This window comes from Haliotis cracherodii, unplaced genomic scaffold (genome assembly GCF_022045235.1).
Source record: "Haliotis cracherodii isolate W230 unplaced genomic scaffold, xgHalCrac1.p SCAF_1, whole genome shotgun sequence".
NCBI classification, from domain to species: domain Eukaryota; kingdom Metazoa; phylum Mollusca; class Gastropoda; order Lepetellida; family Haliotidae; genus Haliotis; species Haliotis cracherodii.
The window spans coordinates 19,940,902-19,964,098 of record NW_027266264.1 but is presented as its reverse complement, the minus strand read 5'-3'; the positions used below and the strand labels follow the sequence as shown (position 1 = coordinate 19,964,098).

The following is a 23,197-nucleotide window of genomic DNA, read 5'->3' as shown; positions in this document are numbered from 1 at the left end:
CCGGGTTCGATTCCCACATGGGTACAATGTGTGAAGCCCATTTCTGGTGTCCCCCGCCGTGATATTGCTGGAATATTGCTAAAAGCAGCATAAAATCAAACTCACTTATGTATTACTAAAATAATGATTTCAGAGAATGTTGCCAGTTTCCTAAGAACATTTACATTGAAACACATACACATTATGGACAGAGGGAAATTGTGTAAAGTGGATATGTAAGTACATACACAATGTAATCATGTAACAAGTAATGATATCCATCGCCTAAACCAGATTTGTGACAAAGGTTACATTTCTTTCAGCAACAGTTTTGGCGTTAAACAAAAAAAACAAACATGTATGTCACTTTCTTAGTTCTATCTCCCTAAGATCCAATAACGTGCGCAGATGTCCCTGCGTCGACCTTACAACTTCGTTTTACAGTTGTTCCTTAATAAAACCTTCTACAAATTCATCAACATTCGCTTCAACCCATGTCTTAAAACTATATCACGAATATATTCAACTTTATGAGCAAATAATGTGAAATGGGCCACTTCTCATTTCCCGTTCTCGTTTGCCTCGCCTGTTAATCAAAGATGTCGATCATTAATCGATGCTAAACTGACGCTTCGCTTGCTTCAAGCCTTGGTGCGCTGCTTTGTTAATTGAAAGAGAAAAGTCATATTTCAGCTGTATTTAGATGAAGTCAGTTATTGCCTCGTGTCGAGACTGATGCTCTGTGTTGTGTAACTGTTGCTCCGACTGTTTATTTTTGTGCTATCGATCTCCTGATGTATCGGGGAATACGTCAAGTAAGCTCGATCAATCACCTCGGACGGACCTTCGTGCAGTCGCCTACGCTATCGTTTGTTTGTTTGTTGTTTAACGCCGCACTCAGTAATATTCCAGCTGAATGACGGCGGTCTGTAAGTATTTGAGTCTGACCCAGACAATCGAGTGATTGATATCATGAGCATCGATCCACGCAATTGGGATCGATGACATGCACTAACCAAGTCAGCGAGCCTGACCACCCGATCCCGTTAGTTGCCTCTTACGACAAGCAAAGTCGCCTTTTATTGCAAGCACAGTCGCCTTTTTATGGCAAGCATGGGTTGCTGAAGACCTTTTCTACCCCGAATCTTCAGGGGTCTATAGCTGGTGCTGCTCTTCCGTCACTCCAGGTGACTGTCGCGGGGCGGCGGGTAGCCGCGTGGTTAGCGCGTAAGTTCACACCAAAGGGTTCGATTCCCTTCTAAATACAATCTGAATAGTTCATTCCTCGTGTCCAGGATGTTGCTGGAACGTCGAGGCGTAGCACAAAAACCTCTCACTCGACAAACTCACAAGGCGATGCTCCTCGGTCGGTAGCTGTTGATATGCTGTAACTCTGTATGGAGCGGCGATGTAGCCTCGTGGTTAAGTGTTCGCTTGCACGCCGGGTTCGATTCTCTGGTTGGCGTGAAGAAACATCTCGCTGGAATATTGCTAAACACGGCATAAAATCGCGCTCACTGCGTAACCGCCACTTCTGTGACAGTATGCACACATGAGAGTTGGCGATAGTGTAGCTTAGTGGTTAGAGTGTTAGTTCGTCACGCCAAGGTCCTGGTTTGGTTCTCTATGTGAATACGCTGTTTGAAGCTTATTTCGTGTGCCCCCTCATTGATATTGCAGGAATATAAGGAGCATTAATTATACCCCCTCACTCATACATGCCTGCAATAGGTGCCCTCTGTCGGTTGATTCATTGACCAAAATAACTTCTTTAGATTGGGTAATTCCTGATAAAAATAAGGACACATTTCTTTGTTTCACCAGTTGCTGGGCCCAGCATCCCATGACGCCTATAGGCCTTGGAGGGGCGGTGGGGTAGCCTAGTGGTTAAAGCGTTTGCTCGTCACGCCGAAGACCCGGGTTTGATTCTCCACGTGTGAAGCCCATTTCCGGATATTGCCATGATATTGCTGGAATATTGCTGAAAGCGATGTAAAATCATACTCACTCACTCACTCTAGGCATTGGCCGTATCATATCGTATGTCAATCATGTCAGTAGCAAAATCGATATCATTTGAGATTACCGTCATTGTGATCAGCGATATTGTTTCACAACGATCTTTCTAATCAGGGGCGGTCGGGTAGCCTAGTGGTTTAAGCGTTAGCTCGTCACGCCGAAGACCCGGGTTCGATTCCCGACATGGGTACAATGTGTGAAGCCCATTTCTGGTGTCCCCCGCCTTGATATTGCTGGAATATTCCTAAAAGCGGCGCAAAACCATACTCACCCACTCACTCTTTCTAATCATGCGCGCAGTGTGTTTTTATTATGATGTTATTGACGTACAACCAGATCTGTCCAGCGTAAATGAATGTTATATTTCATCTGCCAGAATGTGTTGATTTTCTGACATCCTCGAATTGTCAATTTCCTACAGTGTCCACGTGAAACTCCACATGTTCGAATTCCGTACTCTGCGCTCTAGCTGTCACAATAATGTCGATGATTGACGTTTCCAGTTCACCACTCGCGGATGCCGAGTTCTCAAATTGGAGCATGGCGTGCTTAAATTAAAACGTAAGCAAAAACCAGTGGTAATTCCCGGCTATTATAGAATAATATGTGCGAAACGTTGGCTGCGTGCTGTCTCTGTCATTCTGCTCGATCAGGGCTACGACTTTTCCCATACTGCCCTGTAATGAGCATAGTATCATTCCAGCCAGCTCCAGGAAGTTACCACACATATTTACCTACAAAACACAGATTATACATAACCAGGGCCAGTCCGTACTGTATGTGATGACGGAACGTGGATATCTCCTATCCTTCGCACTGCTGAGTTAATTATCTTGGCAGATATTGACACACATAATGGGGGTTCCACCCCCTACCCCCTTCACATCGTGAACATTCAGGGATAATATACCACACCTGTTACACATCGTGTCTACGTTAGCTATTGTGTGGTCTGCGTTTTGTCCACGGCCTGAATATCCCTTCCTTATGTCAGCTTTTTTCAGAGTTGCGCCCCTTGCCTTCCAGGATCTGCTGATCGTGGGTTCCAGATCGAATCCCAGATCGCTGCCGTTGAAAGCTGCCCCAGTTAGACTTGAACGGTTTATAACGATCAAAGCTGACAAGAAAGCATGTCTGTTTCTTAACGCCGCACATTCCGGGGCGGCTGGGTAGCTTAGTGGTTAAAGCGTTCGCTCGTCACGCCGAAGACCCGGGTTCGATTCCCGACATGGGTACAATGTGTGAAGCCCATTTCTGGTGTCCCACGCCGTGATATTGCTGGAATATTGCTAAAAGCGGCGTAAAACATCACTCACTCATTGAGCAATATACCACCTATATCGCGATGGCCTGTACAAAATCGAACCTGGACCAGGCAAACCACGCCGTCGATGACTGCCATTCATTGATGACACGAGAACGGGACGGTAGCCTAGGGATTGAAGCGTCGTCACGTCCTCACGTCGAAGATGTGGGTTCGATTCCCAATATGAGAAAAATGGGTTGGCTCCTTGATATTTTTTTTTTATTTTAAAGGCAGTACTCCCAATCCGCACTTTTTTGCTTTAGAAAATACCACGGGATAAAATATGTGAGAGTAAATTGCGTCAAATCGTACATAATGAGCTGTTAAAATTGACATCAACACGCATAAACCAACTACGGCAAATTGATCCATGCCGTAAAACGAGATCCAGGTTACTCCTCAACACACTTAAGGCAAACTGATATCCAGCTTCGTAACCCTATACCCGTCTAGTATCACCTCGATTAGACTTGTAATTGAAACAAGGTGGTATCAGACACCAGCAAACCAGTTCCAGGCTCATGCAGCTAGTATTTACTTTATCATCACTGAACAGTAATATTCCAAATTAACCACCAACCTTCAAAGATATCGCTCTGTGCACAGTCCGTGATTTCTTCCCCGCTGAAGCAGTATGGAGTATATAGCACTGTGTGCCGTCTCCGTCATGGGATATTAGCCTGCGTGTTTTTCAAAGGTAAGGAATTGGGCACCCATGTAAGCCTTTGTTTCATTGCATGGAATATATTTCTCTGAATTTATCTAACGTTACATCACGTGTATAAATCCGGCAGTTAAACACGCTATTAGCATGACAGTCTTGTATTCGGTGAACAATGTGTCGGACGAAGTATGAGACCTTTTAAGGGCTAAAAATCCACGATTAAAGAAAGAAAAACCTGATTTGATGCCATGCGCGTCGAGTTGTTAAAGCGTTCGGTTCGTCACTCTGAAGACCCCGGTTCTATAACCACCCCGTGAATATCCGTGCAAGTCTATAATGTTTGGCAAGTCTAGGTTCAGGCGAGTTATTAAAGCGTTCGGTTCGTCACTCTGAAGACCCCGGTACTATAACCACCCCGTAAATATCCGTGCAAGTCTATAATGTTTGGCAAGTCTAGGTTCAGGCGAGTTATTAAAGCGTTCGGTTCGTCACTCTGAAGACCCCGGTTCTATAACCACCCTGTGAATATCCGTGCAAGTCTATAATGTTTGGCAAGTCTAGATTACTGCGGTATCAGGAAATGAAGTGTCTCTGGGTTCCTTTTTATTACATTTTTATTAAGGTAATTTAACAACTGTTTTTTTCTGTAAGATCTGTTCATTTCAGAGACTAGATATTTGTCTGAAGGGGTCCCATGCATGTTCCTGTAAGCTACAAAGCTCTAACGTATTATCCACGTGTGTATGTTATAAAACCAGATCCTCCAGATCTATCCATGTGTTTACAATAATACCTTCAAACCTAAACAGACAACAAGTTCAGAGTTTACAGTTTGCCGTGAACCAGTCACCAGACCTTGATAACGTTCACATATTTCTAAACACATTTGTATTAATCTGAGTTTACGATCAGACGATCACTCTCACGTATCTTTCGGCGTTATGTAAGTTCAAGGGAAGAGGGGTTTGAGTAATTAACTATCCGCCTTCCCCTGGCGGTGTGGCTGTGGGCCGTCTCCAGTCAGACAGTTACCTACTGTACAATGGGACGGAGAAACAAGCGTCTATGTTCTAACGTCGTAACGCTGCTTGTCTTGATTGAGATGACGGGTCTGCTGTTTCCGTGTTACCCGAGTGAAGATAAACTGTTTCCAGGCCGTATGTTGAACTCAATTTGGTTGGAAAATTTCCTGATTATATGGGTTGCGTTATACCTTTGATGAAAATACCTCCAATGTTGACTCCAGTGATGCTCATCGTAAAAAGTAATGCATACATGGAAGAATCAAACCCATCCTCATCACATATACTGTGTTCGTGTTTGTTGAGATTATTTCACATGGTTTCAGGAAAACCTTTATTCTCTGCTTCTGGTTCGATCCCCGGCCGCGTCTTACCAAAATACGTTAAATGATGTCACTTGTTGTTACCCTGTCTGGTGCTCGTCTGTAAGGGGCTAAAACAAAGACTAGTCGGCTCGGAGTCAGTATAAAGTATCTGAGTTGGGTATCTATGTTAACTGCGGCATGGTATCTCGTTGACTCTAAAACCTGCAGGCAGACGCACGCAACACACACACACACACACAAATGCAATACCCTGAACGCGACCTAAATCGTTTTTTTTAATCTCCTGTGATCTGCTTGTTGCTAAATCTTAACATGACAGTACGCCTTTAATTGATTGAAACTCCATACATCATCCCAATTCCAATAACAGCGTTGACGGGAGCTGACAAATACAGCTTGACGTAACGCCACGCTTGTACGCACTGTGAAGAAAAGCACGTGCCTCGCTGACAACGGTCCTGATATCAAAGGGTAGATGATTGCAGCTTGATGTTGTGAAGATATGCTTTCAACGCTCACTGTCTAGAACTGCCTGAGCCATTGAGATACACGTCTAAGTTTGTTTCGATTGTTGGCTGGGAATCTGTTATACCCAATCTTTCAACAGAGACCGTGAAATATGGGAAGTAGGCCGTCGTTTGCGTCACGAGCAGTTCAACTTCAGTTAAGATCGTTAAATAATCATGAATCCAAATGTCAAAACCTACGTCAGCAAACGCCTAAAAGCGTACATCAGTACGGTTTAGATTAGCCCTGCTATGTGTTTTGTATGTATATGGCCCGTGTTTCGGACCATGTATATATAATCACATTAATACCATGAATTAGACATGAGTTTAAAATGCTGTTTCAGGATGCTAATGAAGATATATACGAAAGACCTTAATATATTTTTCATGGTGTCTTCCCGACAATTGCAATTCTAACTCACAATTGAAAGTTAGTGCTCATTTCATTTCAAATTGAAGGCTTAGTTTTGTTTTTAAAGTGTCATATCTTAACACCACGTGGAACCCGTGAAGATCCGGATTAGAATAGATCGTCAGCAACCCACGCTTTTCTTAACACGTTTGAGGTATGTCATCGTGTCCCAATTGGGTAGACCAATGCTTATGATGTCAATCAAAGGATTGTCTGGTCCAGCTTCGATTATCCACAAAGCAAACGTAGCTCTAGTAAAAATGATCGTAACCACCATACTTTAATGGAGGCTTACGGAAGCCGTTGCGCCAGAGACCATATCTATCATATGGTCTCTGGTTGCGCTAAGATAGCTTTGTGGAACGGGCCCCTGCTCAAAGGTTCTTTCTGCTGCCCTCTAGCGGTCGGGGGTCTCCAAGAGGAGATAACCTTGTTTTGAGCTCGCGGCAGCGCACATTGAAGCGAATGAGCTAATCGACTGTGGATGAGTTGTGACTATTCCTGGACAAGAAGTGTCAGGACATCGCACTATCAGACAACGCTACCCCGGGCGACCTTGTTGTAGTAATGTACCGTGATGATATTCAGTGTTGAAACCGCCCCGCGCCGTGTATCATGGTGCCACTGTGAATGGGAGCCACTGTCTACTGATTCTTTGCGACATTGGGCAGCCAAGGTTGGGAAACACCAATCGTTTTGTCTCAGTTTCCACATGTCGGGAATCGAACCCCGACGGTGTAGGTAGCTTGAACCACACAAACCAATTCCACCCCTTGATGTTTCTCATAAGCCAGTACACGTGGTAGTCTTATTCTGCCATATTATGTTTTGAAACTTACTTTTTAGTTTATACCAACTATAAAAGGGGTACTGAGGAAAGATGACATATGAATGTTAACTTGGGTGTGCATATGCCTTATAAACAGGGCTGTATTTCTTATTAACAGGAGTGTATGCCTTAATGACAATTCCCCGCATGAGTACAAGACCCGTGAAGATCCGGGGTAGATTAGGTCTTCAGCAAGCCATGCTTGCCGTAAAAGGCGACAATACTTGTTGTAAAAGGCGACTAACGGGATCGGGTGGTCAGGCTCGCTGACTTGGTTGATGCATGTCATCGGCCCAATTGTGGCCGCCAGGTGGGCATGAGGTGTATCTGTACATTAGGATTTAAATAATTATATATTATACATATGTATACTCCTTGATCATGAGGTTGTAAGATTGGTCTTACGCCTCTTCTAATAATATGTTAGCTATATCCCGGCGTTTTAGCTTCATGAGCGAGGAAAGCCCGAAGTGATGAGAGTTGAAACGTGTACGACTTCGGTGAAACAGACGAGAAGAAGCATGGCGCTTTCGAACCCAGAGACACAGCGAAACAGGGTTCGAACCCACGATCAAAGGTTTCTGGCACACCTAAGAGAAGTAACTCTGTGTAGAGAAATACCACGCCGTAGACAACTGAGATAAGTTTATGCCTTCTTGTCAGTCGGGGACCTGTGGGTTGTTGAATCAGATATGTCAATGTATGCTTCTTGGTTTCAGTCGTCCAAAACTAAGAAGGTGCTACGATTGAGTCCGAAGTCAAAGAAGAAACAAAAACCGAAGGAGAGTCATACCATGAGAGAGATGGACGGACAGGGGGCATGCAAACTTAACGACGTTCTCCCAAATGGCTTCTCAGACAGGGAAATTCTAGGTAGGTCACGTGATAACATCTTAAGACGGGGGGTCAGTACTGGGCAGGTCATGCTGCACCTGTAATGAAATGACTGCCTATAAATAGATGACCTTCGCCGTGGTCCGATTGAGGATGTCTTCGCTGGAGCCGTGGTGTGATTGAGGATGTGCTTGTTGGAGATATTTTCTTTCTGTTTTTTTTCTTACACAACAGCCAGAGTGATCACATGACTCTCTATCGTCCTTTGTAAGAGGACATTCAGGTAGCGTTGTCTCGAATAATTGAATGGCCATTTTGGACATAGCTAATCACATGAAGGCGCGTAATGACCCTTTGATGGGACAAGGGGGATTGTATAGAGCCTGTGTTCTTCTTCTTGTCTACCTGCTTCGTCCTTACCTTCAAACGTTAGTCTTGTTCTTCAAACGCAAGTAATATTTTTCAAATGATAGTTTTGGTATTTACAAGCCAGCCTTGATCTTTGACGAGTTTTGTCCTGAAGTTCACAAATAATTATGCTTGTCATCGTGTTCCAGAGATATTACAGTTTAAGTTTGAACAAATTTACTTGTGGAACAGTTCTAAAACAGGTGTCGTTTAATTACAGAAAGACACTGTAGGTGTAGTTCTTCTAGTGATATAAAATAGACAGCATGTGGTTTTCTCTTAAATTCATTTGGTTAAGACTTCAATCCATCCGCTTCTGGGAATGTGTGCACAGGTGCCAAATGACAAAAATTTCACCAGGAACTGATTATGTTGTGCTGGGGAGCATACCATGTTGATACTGGACGATGTCACTGTACAGGTATGCCGCATTCTCAATGTCACCCTGTGTGATATTTAAAGACGTTCTCCGAAATAGCTTCGCAGACAAGGAAATTCTTGGTAACTTGATAGGTCATCTGAAGACGGCTAGTGTCCGTTCTGGGAAGGTCACAACGGCCTCGTAATGTCCCCCTATCTGTGTTGGGATTTTTGTGTGTGTCCTGTTCTTTTGGGGGGAGGGGGGGGGGAGTGGTCACACTACACTCAGCGCAAGTACATGTTTTCCTGCAGTCCTTGATAAGAAGACTTTCAGGTAGCGCTGTCTCGAACAATTGAATGACCACTTTCAACATAGCCAATCACATGAAGCACGTAATGACATATTGATGGGATGGTGGTGATTGTATAGTTCCTGTGTTCTTACTCCCTTCACCCTGCTTCGCCCTTACCTTCAAACGTTAGCCTAGTTCACTCACTCACTCACTCACACACACACACATACTCTCTCTCTCTCTCTCTCTCTCTCTCTCTCTCTCTCTCTCTCTCTCTCACTCTCTCACTCACACTCACACACACACACACACACACACTAATGTATATTATTGCCATTTATTATGTTCTGTCATGATTAACCCTCACTCATCTGTTACCTATGAAGCTTCACAGCTACTACTATAGACTAACTAATTTTCCCCGGTGTTTTATTTCATGTGGAATAGAGCTAGCTGGAGCTGGCTAGACTTGCTTTTGTATACATTGTGGGGTTCTTTTTCATAAAATAAATATATTCCACAGTCATGGTGGGGGACTACTACCAGTATGTCCATGTCCATTGTCGGCTATGTCGTTCTGTCCAGAGTAGCTGTTGGCAGCAGCGTTTGTCGGCCATCACGCCATCCCCGGGGGCTGCACGATGTACGAACTGCGCGTGTCAGGTAAAGGGAAGACAGAGCGGTTAATGAGGATGCCAGAAAAATTCAAGGTCATGGAAAGGTCATGGTTATTTTTGCCCCTTGTAGTCGGTGCTTCATGTATATCCACTCTTCCTTGGAGTGAAAATGGAAAAGAAAGTGAAATCAAGAAGTCACATTCCCTAAAAAAATGCTTTTGTAAAATTTATGATGAATCAGTGATAATCTAGCTATTTAAATGCCGGAATGTGTGAGCCATGAACTCTGCCATATATAGTGGACGCATAGGTGTCATACTCAGTATCATGACGTTAGCAGACTGGTTCTTAAAGCAAGCAGTAAATACCATCCAAGCACTGGTTTTACCCACCTTTTCAAACTAGCACGTATAGTACCAGTCTACCTGATTCCTCCTTTGCGATAAATCGATATTTACTCTTTTAAGGAAGACAAATAAGTGTAATGTTAGTACTCTAGAATGATCCTTAGGTCCATAATCACAGTATCTACTGCTAGCGACAGGCCTATTACTCTCCAGACGATCACACTACTCCATTCAACACCGTTAAAGATAATTTGCACTTTTCTTAAAAGGAGCTGAACAGACTCCACCTTACAGCACCAAAGAACATCTGGGGTCAGTGCAGGGAACATGTATCAGTTTGTGCAGCCCAGAACGTAGTCATGCTGGTAGGTAGGGGATTACGAATGCTGGTCAGACAAATGGTCAACGTTGTGATAAAAGGTGTGGTAACTAGAATCGGATCAATGGAATAGCGGTGCAACCTCGGATTTCTTAAGGGGCGGTCGGGTAGCCTAGTGGTTAAAGCGTTCGCTCGTCACGCCAAAGACCCGGGTTCGATTACCGACATGGGTACAATGAGTTAAGTCCATTTCTGGTGTTCCGCGATATTGCTGGAATATTGCTAAAAGCGGCGTAAAACCATACTCACTCACTCACTCCCTCGCTCACACGGATTTCTTCTACAGCCCGGGATGTTGGCTGGAGCATATTGTTGATACCGTTTATGGAATAATAATTGCTTGGTGTTCAGATAGAGAAGGGTATTTCGTCATTGAAGAATGTTGGGCGGAACCCATGGAACGCATGGTGTACTTGTTATAACGCTCTTGTTAAATCAGTAACGTCGCAGAGATACAGAAGAAACAGGTTCCTGTGGTTGTGTTTACCGTATGGTATTACTGAGGCAGTCTTTCTCCGTGTCACCAGATGTGGTTGTCGTTATGTATTCATCAACAAACAAGATGATTATGTCTTGGCACGTACATCAGAATGCCAACCATTAACAAAATACGTTACCGATGGCAACAAGAAACTGGATGTTGCACGTGGTGGAGAGTTGTATAATTTCATATGTGTATCCTTTACTAGCTGGATGTAATGAGAAGAATATTTTCTCAGATGCTGCCTTGACATACGGCGTATCTCTATATAGTGTGTAACCCACTCGCCTCTATGCTGCTCCCTTGATATAAGATAGCTCAATATAGTGTGTAACCAACTCGCCTCTATGCTGCTCCCTTGACATAAGATGACTCTATATAGTGTGTAACCCACTCGCCTCTATGCTGCTCCCTTGACATAAGATGACTCTATATAGTGTGTAACCAACTCGCCTCTATGCTGCTCCCTTGACATAAGATGACTCTATATAGTGTGTAACCCACTCGCCTCTATGCTGCTCCCTTGACATAAGATGACTCTATATAGTGTGTAACCCACTCGCCTCTATGCTGCTCCCTTGACATAAGATGACTCTATATAGTGTGTAACCAACTCGCCTCTATGCTGCTCCCTTGATATAAGATGACTCTATATAGTGTGTAACCAACTCGCCTCTATGCTGCTCCCTTGATATAAGATGACTCTATATAGTGTGTAACCCACTCGCCTCTATGCTGCTCCCTTGATATAAGATAGCTCTATATAGTGTGTAACCCACTCGCCTCTATGCTGCTCCCTTGACATACGATGCCTCTGTAATATGTGTAAACTATTCGCCCTTATACTCGCTTATACAGTCCAATACTCGCCCCTATGTTCTTCTACTTTACTTACCTCCAGCGAGTACAACACGTACCCCGATGCACTCTATTAAACTATTCTCTTGTAGAGGGTATTCTTTCGAGAGTGGATTATACAATACCCATATCCTGGTTATTCAGTATTAACACAGAGCGTATGCTCCGCATCGGGCGGTGTTCGTGTTTGCACACTCTTACTCATATTCCCCTCAACGCAGTAATGTATAGCGGTACTTGAGAGGAACTCTTGCATCTAATTATGTCAGTCAGGTAGAGGGTAATTAGATCGCCTCGCAGTATGTCAAGAACCCTTCCAGGAATACACTCAACTTTGATAAACATCCAAAGTCGTCCAAGCCAGAGATCGATGCCGTACCTGCGGCATGTCTCACCGTGCTCTGAAACCATATTGCTTGAGTTCAATAATGGTCTTAATGTTAGGAATTAAGAACCTTGTTTCTGCGAAACGCCATCTGAATGTTTGTCTACAAGGTACCATCAGTAAAACTGGTTTCACGTTATTGCCGTAAGTCGGGCACTAATATTAAGCGTGACGGATGAGGGATCAACTGATACTGTGAAGAAAACGGGCGACATCAGCCCGTTTTTTGTTGCAAAATACGTACTCCAGCCACACATCAATGAATGAAAATCTAAGCGCTTGTGACCAACTTATCGATTACCTTCTCTCTCGTTACTTTGCATCTTGCCGTTGAAATAATCATATCATAAACAGACAGTCATGTTTACTATTACTCTCACTGTATAGCTAAACAAACACCATCTGGTTCCAAGTCTATTAACACGTGGCTGTAAATAGTACAATACTTATTCTCTCCGATATCACTTATCATAGGAATGCACTTGTCGTTGTTGAAGCTACCAGTGCCGCTATAAAGACTGTCAGTAAATCGTCCCGCGATCCTCTCGTGTCACAACGGGTTACCTCAAACTGCATCACGTCTCGAGCTGCCAATTGGACCCGGGAACCCAGGGTTTGGTGGGTATTGACACATACTGAAACAATTGTCGTCACACTGCTGCGCAGTAGATGGCTACATAGCTGCTGGCGGCGGCGGCAAGAGCAAGTGACAGTGGTCCCCGGCTTCAGACAATGGCTGCAAGGAAATTACCTGTTGGTAGGTCGCAAGTATTACCTCTTTCCTAACCTCCACGTTTATGGATACTTATCGCTTATGGTTACTTACGCTTGTCGCCAAGTAGAGTTGGTGTTGAGTTTGTCATTGACTAATATATGTTAACATCTTAACCCTTTCTATGTTTTCGCTTGTTGTAAGTCAGTGCATACATTTCTAAAACATTGAACAGTGACGCTTTCCTTTTTACAAAAGAACCTTCTTTGTGTTTTTAAGTCATTTTAGTTTTTAAGGATCGTAATTTACTGGTGTAACGAGCCAATATATTTTCGCTTTCATTTTCAACATGTAATAGTATTTATCCAAGTGCAAATATACTTTCTGCAAGGTAACACATTTTATGATGCAAAGACTTTGGTTCAAAGACTAATGGTGTCTGTAGGTATATTCCCGTAGGAAATGGACCACTCTTAACGTTTTATAACTCGAAAACATTATTACACACAGTGAAGTAAGGTAAACATTCCCACTTGAATAAATAAAGATTAGGATTCAGCCATCGGTAAAGCCGCCATCCAACATGTAATTGGCAATGAATACACTGTAAATATATCGATTTTCCTCTGTTTGGTGTCAGGGATGTTTTCTTAAGGTTTACCAAAGCAGAAGCTTGTAATTAGCGTTGCTGATTAGCCGTTTAGCTTCAATAACAATATTGACAGCCCCGCTGAGACCAAACTAATTGCTAGCATCCCCAGTGCAACAGAATGATGTATCGACATGCATTGGCTGGCAAATACAACGTGGTCTGTGGAACGATTGTGTTCTTGGTGGACTGTCATAGGGGTCTTCAATTCACACTGGCGATCTGTTCAATGGAGGAACTTGAAGACTCCTTGTCCGAGCTGTATTTCTGAGCCTGGAGCTAAGAAGCAATAGTGTTCAAGAATGCTCATATTATCCAAAACCCGAAGGAATGCCATGTGTCGTGTGCAGTGATAAGCGTGGGCTGTAATATGGACGGACAACTTACCATAAACCTCTTTTCTATTTTGCTGCGGATTTACCCAAACAAGCTCTAAATTATTCTGGCTTAGGTGCTATTAAACAATGTGTCTTGTAACACTGAACCTGCGCGATAGACTTTGGGTAATAGTCACTGGATGGCATTGTACAGGCCGGAGGCAGTAGCAGTACAGGCGATTTTATTGATTAACGCAAAAACACCAAGTATTCGGTTCACGTGGAATCCCACATTGACAGTAAGACCTCGCTGATACCTCAGCTGACCATAACTAAACTCAGCGTGTACTGAGCACTACCAGTAGCCGTAGTAGTAGCAGTAGTAGTCGTTGTCGTAGTCGTAGTCTTTGTGGTATTAGTCGTGGTAGAGGTTTGATTACCTTGTCTTCCGTGCGGCAAGTTGGGGACAAACAGTGTTTCGGGGTACAAATCACGCATCATTATAATTTTAATATTTCTGTTCGGTATTTCACTTTCTTTGGTTTAATGGACGGTTTTAGAACGGTTAGAATATTTATGTCGACTAAATGTTTGATAACCCAGTTATCAAATGTTCCCACACTATAGCCCCGAATCGATGCCTATCACGGCAAGTGGATGGATCTTCCACAGATTAGTCGTTATGAGTTTGCCACTTATCAAACCTCTATTAAGCGTTAGACAACGCTTTAATACCAATCTTTCCGTCTAAAATCTGCTAAGGAGGGGGAAAACTGCCTTAATTGTATCCGCGGGTCAACTAATCAAATATTAACACGTGTCAGTAGGGGGCGCTGGAGGTAAGCCGTTCCTCACAACTACTAATTAGTATCACTCAGACACAGCCCGCTAGCGGGTCGCACACTTGTGTGAAATATTTCCCCTCATCGAAATTTGCTGTCCAAATGTAAGATTTATACAAGCGAGAATTAATTTTCAGTATGTAGGTTTCCGGTCACTTTCACGAATCTTGTCCGCCTTTGCACTTTTCAACAAAATGCTTGAATTCCCCACATAGGCAATTTTTAAATCCCATTTTTGCTGTCCCCGCGATATTGCTGGAATATTGCTAAAAGCGGCGTAAAGCCATACCCACTCACTCAAGAAAATACTATGCTGTCAAACAAATGTAGCGTCAAATACAAAGCGGTAGATTGTATACTTATAAATAAAACTGATCACAATAGCTTATGAATTAGTGTTTCAGTAAATGTAGCTTTACGCCGGTTTACGCCACTTTTAGCAATGTTCCAGCAATATCACGGCGGGGACATCGGAAACAGGTTTCATACGATGTCTATGTGGGGAATCGAACCCGGACCTTCGGCTTTACGAACGAACACCTTACCCACATGGCTAACACACAGTCCCAGGACAGACATCTTGTCATCGTCAATATACTGTTGCTTACAAAAAGTGCCACTGTACGATACAGTTGTATCAAATACATCTTTATGTTCCCTGTGGGACATGAGTGGTTCAGTGGTTTAAGGAGTCACTTCAAGGTATGCAAGGCCGCCCAATGTGGTCCAGTGGATCGAGCGTCAGCCCTTTGAGCGAAAGGTCGGTGGTTCGATCCCCGGCCGCGTCATACCAAGAGATGTTTATTTGATGTTTAGAGCCGAACTCAGCAATATTGCAGCTATATGACGGCGGTCTGTAAATAATTGAGTCTGGACCAAACAATTCAGTGATTGACATGAGCATCGATCCACGCAATTGGGATCGATGACATGCATCAACCAAGTCAGCGAGCCTGACCACCCGATCCCGTTAGTCGCCTTTTACGACAAGCACAGTCACCTTTTACGGCAAGCATGGGGACTACATGGTGCCATTAGCAACAAAACTATCCCTTTCACAAAATCCCACCATGATAGATGGTATTTCTTTCCTTTAGCCTCACACTATTAACCCATCTGTAAGTGCTCGTGGAATTAGGCCACCTGTCCCATAGAGCCAGCTCAACTCTGTCACCTACATGGATTGAACCAGGCTGAGATACGGGACGGAACAGCTGTGTGTTTAATCATGCTACTGAGCGGGGACGTGTCATGAAATGGCGTTTATCGAACCGCCACTGCTCTAAATTGTCATGATATGGTCTTTATCAAATTACCATTGCATGAAATTGTCATGAAGCAGATAGTCATGAGATGGCGTCTACCGTACTGCCACTGTGGCAACAGGTCATGAGATGGCGTCTACCGTACTGCCACTGCTGCGACAGGTCATGAGATGGCGTCTATCGTACTGCCACTGCTGCGACAGGTCATGAGATGGCGTCTACCGTTCTGACACTGTGGCGGCAGGTCATGAGATGGCGTCTATCGTACTGCCAGTGTGGCGACAGGTTATGAGATGGCGTCTATCGTACTGCCACTGCTGCGACAGGTCATGAGATGGCGTCTATCCTACTGCCACTGTTCCATAAAAAAACCTCCAATGTTTCTATTTTGGTTGAGATTTCCGTCAGTGGATGGGAAGCGAAACAATCCGCCTGTCGACTGCCTCGGGTTATCTGACAGCAGATGGACGGGGGAAGACTTCGAGAACATGTCAAATATTTTCCACCAATTAAACCTCAATCGATGACGGCGCATGTTACGGGCGTTAAATCGCAGTAATCCTTTTTGCAGTACTTCAAGATTGCTCAGATCGATGATAGAAACGGGGCAAGGTTTAGCTCGCTATTTCGTTTACAAATGAAGCCGACATTCAATAAAAGGGCAAATTGAGTAGCGCTTCCTTGGATAACGTGTAAAAAACAAGGAATTGTCCCATCACTTCCTGAGGGTGGACAGGCACTTATTGTAACAGAGAGTCTCGAGGTTGCAAAGCGTATGTGAATTCAAAGAAGCAGTCTTTTAAATACAAACCCGAGTGTGCATTCTCAACAAATGGAACAAATGTCACATGACGCCAGTTATTTTCAGTTGCGACACTCTCCCTTTTCAAATGTGGACGTGAAGATGGAGTTTGTTGGACGGTCATGCTATGCCGTCCAGTGTTTCATGGCGCCTTTGGGAACAGCGGAAATAGCCCCGCTCTTGGCAAATCTGCTCCTGGTGCTTCATTTTTTTAGGCAGTGCAAATGCCATTACAAGAATAAAAGCATTATTTTTCGAAAAAAGATAGTTAATCGTCATGGGAAAGGCAGCACCAGCCATTTCAGACTAGAATTCATGGTTGTAATATTTAATTGACAGATGATAGAGCATCGACCTGGGTGATTGTGTTTTATATTCCACCTGGGTCGGTGGGGTAGCTTAATGGTTGTGTTCGCTTGTCACGTCCAAGAGCCGGGTTCTATTCTTGAATGGGTATGATATCTGAAGTGCGTGCGTGGTATTACCCGCACTGATAGGGCTTGATTATTGTAAAGGCGGCGTAAAACAACACATATGTACCACTATGTTAGGGCCTCGGGCTTTTGTTATTGCTTTGTAATCACTGAATAATATTTCAATCCGGATAATACGAAAATATTAAGTTCGGAATAATAATAATAAGCAGAAGAAGATGAAGCAGAAGAAGAGACCACTTTACCATTGAATGAATCATTAGCATGAATACAAGAGGGGTCAGCGTGGTGGTTAAGACAAGATACGATAATATTTATTGCAGAAACATTCCATTACGGGACAGATGCAATTTATTTTAAAATGACTAAACATTATGATTCATATATACATACATACACACATTCCGGAAGACACAAAAAACATCAATATTACATATTTGATGATGTTATGCATAAAATGTCATTGCTTGATTAAGATCAAGGGGTATTTATTGCTTGAAATGATAGACTTGGAAACAAATGCAAGTGGTATTGATGGCTTCGTTATTTGAGAGGATGTAGTGGAATATTTTATTTTCATGACTGTGGACATATTACATTTTGTGTGGATAATTTTCCAAAGAGTATGTTTCTTTGTTTGGTGCGTTTTGTACAGTGAAGTATGTAATGTTTTTAATCATCAATGGTTGAACATGTAGAGCATAGCCTCTGGTGTAGTGGGGTTGGTGGCTTTGTATGTCTACCAAGTTCAATATTTAATTTATGGTTACTTAATCTGAGTTTAGAAAAGTACACTCGATATTTTCTTATTTTACATTGACCGAGATAGGGTTCTAATACTTTCATTTTGTTTATGTGTTTTGCTGAAGATCAGTTGGTGAACCAGACAACGTGTTGAATGTATGCCACGTGTTGAGTGTTAGTCCTGCGCCATGACTGTGGAATATATTTATTTTATGAAAAAATAATAATCTAGAAACGTATACAAAAGCAAGTCTAGCCAGTCTATTCCACATGAAATAAGCTTAGGAATGAAATTTATTTATTTTTAGAGTCAAGAAGGGCATTGTGTAATATAATATTTCATAGACAAAATGTTAGTCAAGTTGAGTGTATGTGGCTTGAACCACCACGCGCAGCGTGCCTTGTAGCAGGAAGCAGAGATTGTGATGACAGACGCAGGCACGGCCTCAGCGAGGTCCCGCTCTTGTTATCAACACGGACGGTGGATGGGTGTGTTTCCCCCATACTGCACGCCCTGTCAGTAAAGCATGTGGTCTCTGACTGAACTCTGCCAACCCCAATTCATTATGAATGTGTCAACCCCCTATTGAACATTCAACATGGTGAGGACACCTCATTGAACCCGTGTTCATCCAGAAAGGCGTTGCTTTTGACGAATAGTGTTTCCATCGTGAATATGTCACATAAAATATATTATCGTAATGTAAGTATAAATAAAATGTTGAGAATGTCACTGCTAACGTCATCATAACATTCCAATTCACATTTCGTGGTATGAATAGGTCATACATTGCCATTCACGTGGTAATTTCGCTCGATCAGGCGTGATAACTGATACAATGTGCGAACTCACAGACAATGGAAGTTCGTCATTTCCGATCATGACTGACGTATTTGGAACGTTGTGCACACCTTTGATACGTTTCCCTGGGTAAGGTGTTAATGAGTTCCCCTGCCACGCTGAAAATCGGGTTCGAGTCTCTAAATAGGTACAATTTATGAATGTCATGACCTCCCTGTTCAGTCATAGATATTTCAGCAATGAATGTGTGAGTTCTATGCATTGCTTGGCAATCAGCTACCAATACAGTCCTGTCGTTCGCATGAGAATGTCACATTACCGTGTATCGTTATATACATTTATATCTACAATGAATATGTTTAATACAAGATGTCCTGTTATTTACATATATATTGTCCACATGGTTAGATACTGACCCATGTCTAAAATAATCTTAATACTGGCAGCCAGGAGGCAAGGAGGGTCCAGTCGTCTAAGGCGCTGCAACTCCCACTGTAGAGTTGCGTCCCCTAAGCGCGTCAGGAATCAATGATTGTGGGTTTGAATCCTAGATTCGCCTTGATTATTGTTCATGGTTTGTCAGCACTATTGCCGCACTTTTGTTTTTCCAAAGCGGTTAACGTGTAAGTCCTGATAACTTCGGGTTTTCCTCCCACAACAAACGCACACGCTGCGATACAACTGACATTACGTACAGAGCGGGGACAAATCTAACTCTCTCGCTCACTTAGATGCACTGTTGCCACGGGCGTATATGACATGTCAACTCGTCACTAACGATGATCCCCGTGAGGATTCTGGGTTAGAATAGACGTCCAGACACCTGTGCTTGCCCCACCCCGTGAGGATTCTGGGTTAGAAAAGACGTCCAGACACCTGTGCTGGCCTCACCCCGTAAGGATTCTGGGTTAGAATAGACGTCCAGACACCTGTGCTGGCCCCACCCCGTGAGGATTCTGGGTTAGAATAGACGTCCAGACACCTGTGCTGGCCCCACCCCGTGAGGATTCTGGGTTAGAATAGACGTCCAGACACCTGTGCTGGCCCCACCCCGTGAAGATTCTGGGTTAGAATAGACGTCCAGACACCTGTGCTGGCCCCACCCCGTGAGGATTCTGGGTTAGAATAGACGTCCAGACACCTGTGCTGGCCCCACCCCGTGAAGATTCTGGGTTAGAATAGACGTCCAGACACCTGTGCTTGTCGTAAGATGCGACCAAATGGATCTTGTGGCCGGTTCCTTGACTTGCGCGTCATCGTACCCTGATTGTTGCTCACCATGTCAATCTCTGGATTGTCTGGTCCAACCCAGATTATTTATAAGCCGCCGTTCTATAGCGGGAATAGTGCTGAGTGTGGCGTTAAACAACTCTGAAACAAACACTAACGATGATGTGTATGGAGCCACGAATGTAGGTTAAGGCAGAATAACCTATCTCAATGGTAAGTACGTGCATATCTCCTTTCAGTGTAAACAGTTCAACGCCGAATTAACCTAGCAATGTCCCCTTGTGTCCCCCTTTCATCACCCACACCACCCCCGCCTCCTGTACCACACGTGTCCCTTGTGATCAGCATCTGTTCCCGACACCTACAACGAGCCCTGATATTGCCGTAGCAGGGAGGGGCAAAGATTACAATGTAAACTTTCACTAAGGTTTCAGAGATGTTTCTACAGATGTATATATAGCTGTGACGGTTAGAGCATGGTGGTAGATTTTAGCACAGTCGAGGGGTAACTGGATAGCCTGTGATTCTCACAGATGGCAAGTTCTGGGGATGCTACACAAGTATATATAGCCGCTCGTTCGCCGTCGACACGCAGCTCAAAATTATTTCCTTTAGAGTCTGTTGCAACAGGTCGTCAATCAGCAGCCTGCTCTTTTGAGATTGTAGATTGATTGTCTTACGGCTCCAAACGATCACGTCCATATTCCCAGAAATCCGGAAGTGTCGGAACAGCGCCATCTAGTGATTATCACGCAAACTGCCGGTGTGTTACAGCACTATCTGACACTGTTTCCACGGATTCATATGTGGGAAGATCGCGGTGTTTTGACGTATGCAGTAGTTTACGGCTAGTAGAATCTGCACCAAGCGACACCTCCGCAATTGGATAATCGTACATGTGCTCTCTCCTGCTCCGGCCCACGTGAACTGTGACAATATATATCAGTGAGGTGGCTTGTATGACGTATTCTGAACCCGTAAGGAGCTTCACAGACACCGTTTGAAGGTGTTCGGATCTGATTAAAGGAATCTGATAACGGATCAAGCTTTCACCAAACACCGGAAGACTCTTTTCGCGGGACACGGTGGTATATAAGAACAGCCCTTGCCAACCTGGGAACGTGGGAGCAGAGATAACCCACTGCACGTGCGTCAGAACACGAGGAGAGCGAGGAAATGTTGGTTGTTAAAATAGCAGGTAAGACGGCTTACTCTGGTATTTGCCCTCAAAGTCAAACGTCAAGATCGTTGATATATCAGTTCAATGTGACGTGTCTTCCAGTACTGTTGTTTTAGATAATCCTCAATATGGGCGGTCCTGTTCGTCTCATCAGCCCTCTTTGAGGATAATCACTTTGCTCGTATCCCTATCTGCAGTACTGTTGGTATGGGACGTGCTTGAAACACACGAGCCCTGACTGACGATTAACCTCTTGGTATCATGCAGTAGTATAGCGGGTACTGTGCAGCTGTTTGAGAAATATTTGCCCCTTATTCAGACATCTGGCATGTTTATTTCTGGCCACAAAGAGTCGGCAATCAGGCTCTGCTTCATATTACACGGGTCATTAACCTCACGGAGAACTGACTAATTATGCCGTTTTTAGGATGTTTAGGAGCTTGGTAGTTTGGGTAATTTCCTGATCTCTAGGTGTTCAACGTAGTAGGCTGACCCCAGGTAGGAGAGTCCGTAAGCTGACCCCCCGACCCCAGGTGTGAGAGGTAGTAGGCTGACCCCTGACCCCTGACCCCTGACCCCAGGTGTGAGAGGTAGTAGGCTGACCCCCAGGTGTGAGAGGTTGAAGGCTGATCCCTGACCCCAGGTGTGAGAGGCAGTAAGCTGACCCCAGGTGTGAGAGGCAGTAGGCCGACCCCTGACCCCAGGTGTGAGAGGCAGTAGGCCGACCCCTGACCCCAGGTGTGAGAGGCAGTAAGCTGACCCCAGGTGTGAGAGGCAGTAGGCCGACCCCTGACCCCAGGTGTGAGAGGCAGTAAGCTGACCCCCTGACCCCAGGCGTGAGAGGCAGTAGGCTGACCCCAGGTTTGAGAGGCAGTAAGCTGACCCCCTGTCCCCAGGTGTGAGAGGCACACACACACACACACACACGTGTGCATGCACGTCGCTATATAAGTGCAATAATCTTGGACGCGACGTTAAACCCCATTTCATCTCACCTCATCTACATCCCGCGGCTGAAGCTAATAGTATTGTAAGGAAACCACTGCCAGATACATTTTGTGGAGTCACCTGTTGAGGTGTGGTTGTTCCGCTGACAGCACTGCTTGACGGGAACAGGTGAAGAGTCTGATCCGTTACTGAGGCAATACACAATGGATTGCCCATCTGGGCTTCACTGTGAAGACCACTTTCCCCACATGATTGCTGCCTTAACACGTCAGTGTACAAACAGATGCCCACGTAAGAAGCTGATGGAAGTAGGTACAAGAATATTACCGAAACGTCGCATTTAAGGCAAAAGAAGTAGAAACTCCGGAAGTCAATTCTATATTCATTAGCACTACATCTTCTAAAATCCCACTTATAGATATTGACAGATCCCAAGTCTGGACACACATCCCTGTAGCAATCAGCCGTTTTATCGGACTTTTAGGATTATTGACCATCGACTGTGTCCATTTGAAAGTGATCACATTACGTTAAAGAGATCATAACGTTTCGGGGTCGGAATGTTATGGTAATCGCCTGGAGCAACCTTGGCAAATGTCATAGCCCTACCCTGACCTTCAGAACACGTACGGTATGCCAGTGAACCGGTTTGTCTGGAAGAACCAATACTCCTATCTCAAATGTACAAGCCATGAAATCCGCCAGGATCGAACCCGACCCGGCACCATGTGTTGATGTAACGTTCCACCCCCAGCTGACGACCGTTGTGAGTCTGGTATACGTTGCATTTCAATCTCTGGAGATTCCGAGGTTCGCGCGAGACCCTGCGGAGCTTCTCGTTCCTCCTCGTGGCTACTGCTCTCTGATCGGCCAGCACCCCCGCTACTTGCTCCATGACTCATACATTTGAAGCTGTCTTGAGGAAATCTTAGGTATTTTCTGCCAGTGCTTCGGCTGAGAATAGGTTTACGCTAGTGCCGGGATATTCGCTTGCTACCTCGCCTACGTTGCATTCTCCTCTTATCATGAAGTAGCGGTCGTGGAAAGATGCTGGTGTACCTGCTCCTTCAAATGTGTTAGGCTTGTGTCGGACTTTTAGAGGATCAAAGTTGGATGATTTTTTTCTCACACTGGAAATTGTTTTTTTTCCTTCAGGACAATTGTGACTTAAGATTTCGTACAGCGGACTATATTCTATTCCTTTGGCCTTCACGTACCTGGTCATGGTAGACATTCAGTGAAGA

General features: G+C 44.2%; 1 protein-coding gene across 11 annotated transcripts in view; it reads left to right on the top strand.

Annotated features, from left to right (window-relative positions):
• The window catches only part of LOC139474226 (calmodulin-like), a 180,284-nt gene that overhangs the window by 127,287 nt on the left and 29,800 nt on the right, over positions 1-23,197 (top strand). For all 11 annotated transcript variants that reach the window (XM_071257180.1, XM_071257157.1, XM_071257139.1 and 8 more), the window contains one exon: positions 7,786-7,939. In XM_071257180.1, the coding sequence (XP_071113281.1) occupies positions 7,786-7,939 (154 nt within the window). The remainder of the gene's footprint in view (positions 1-7,785; positions 7,940-23,197) is intronic.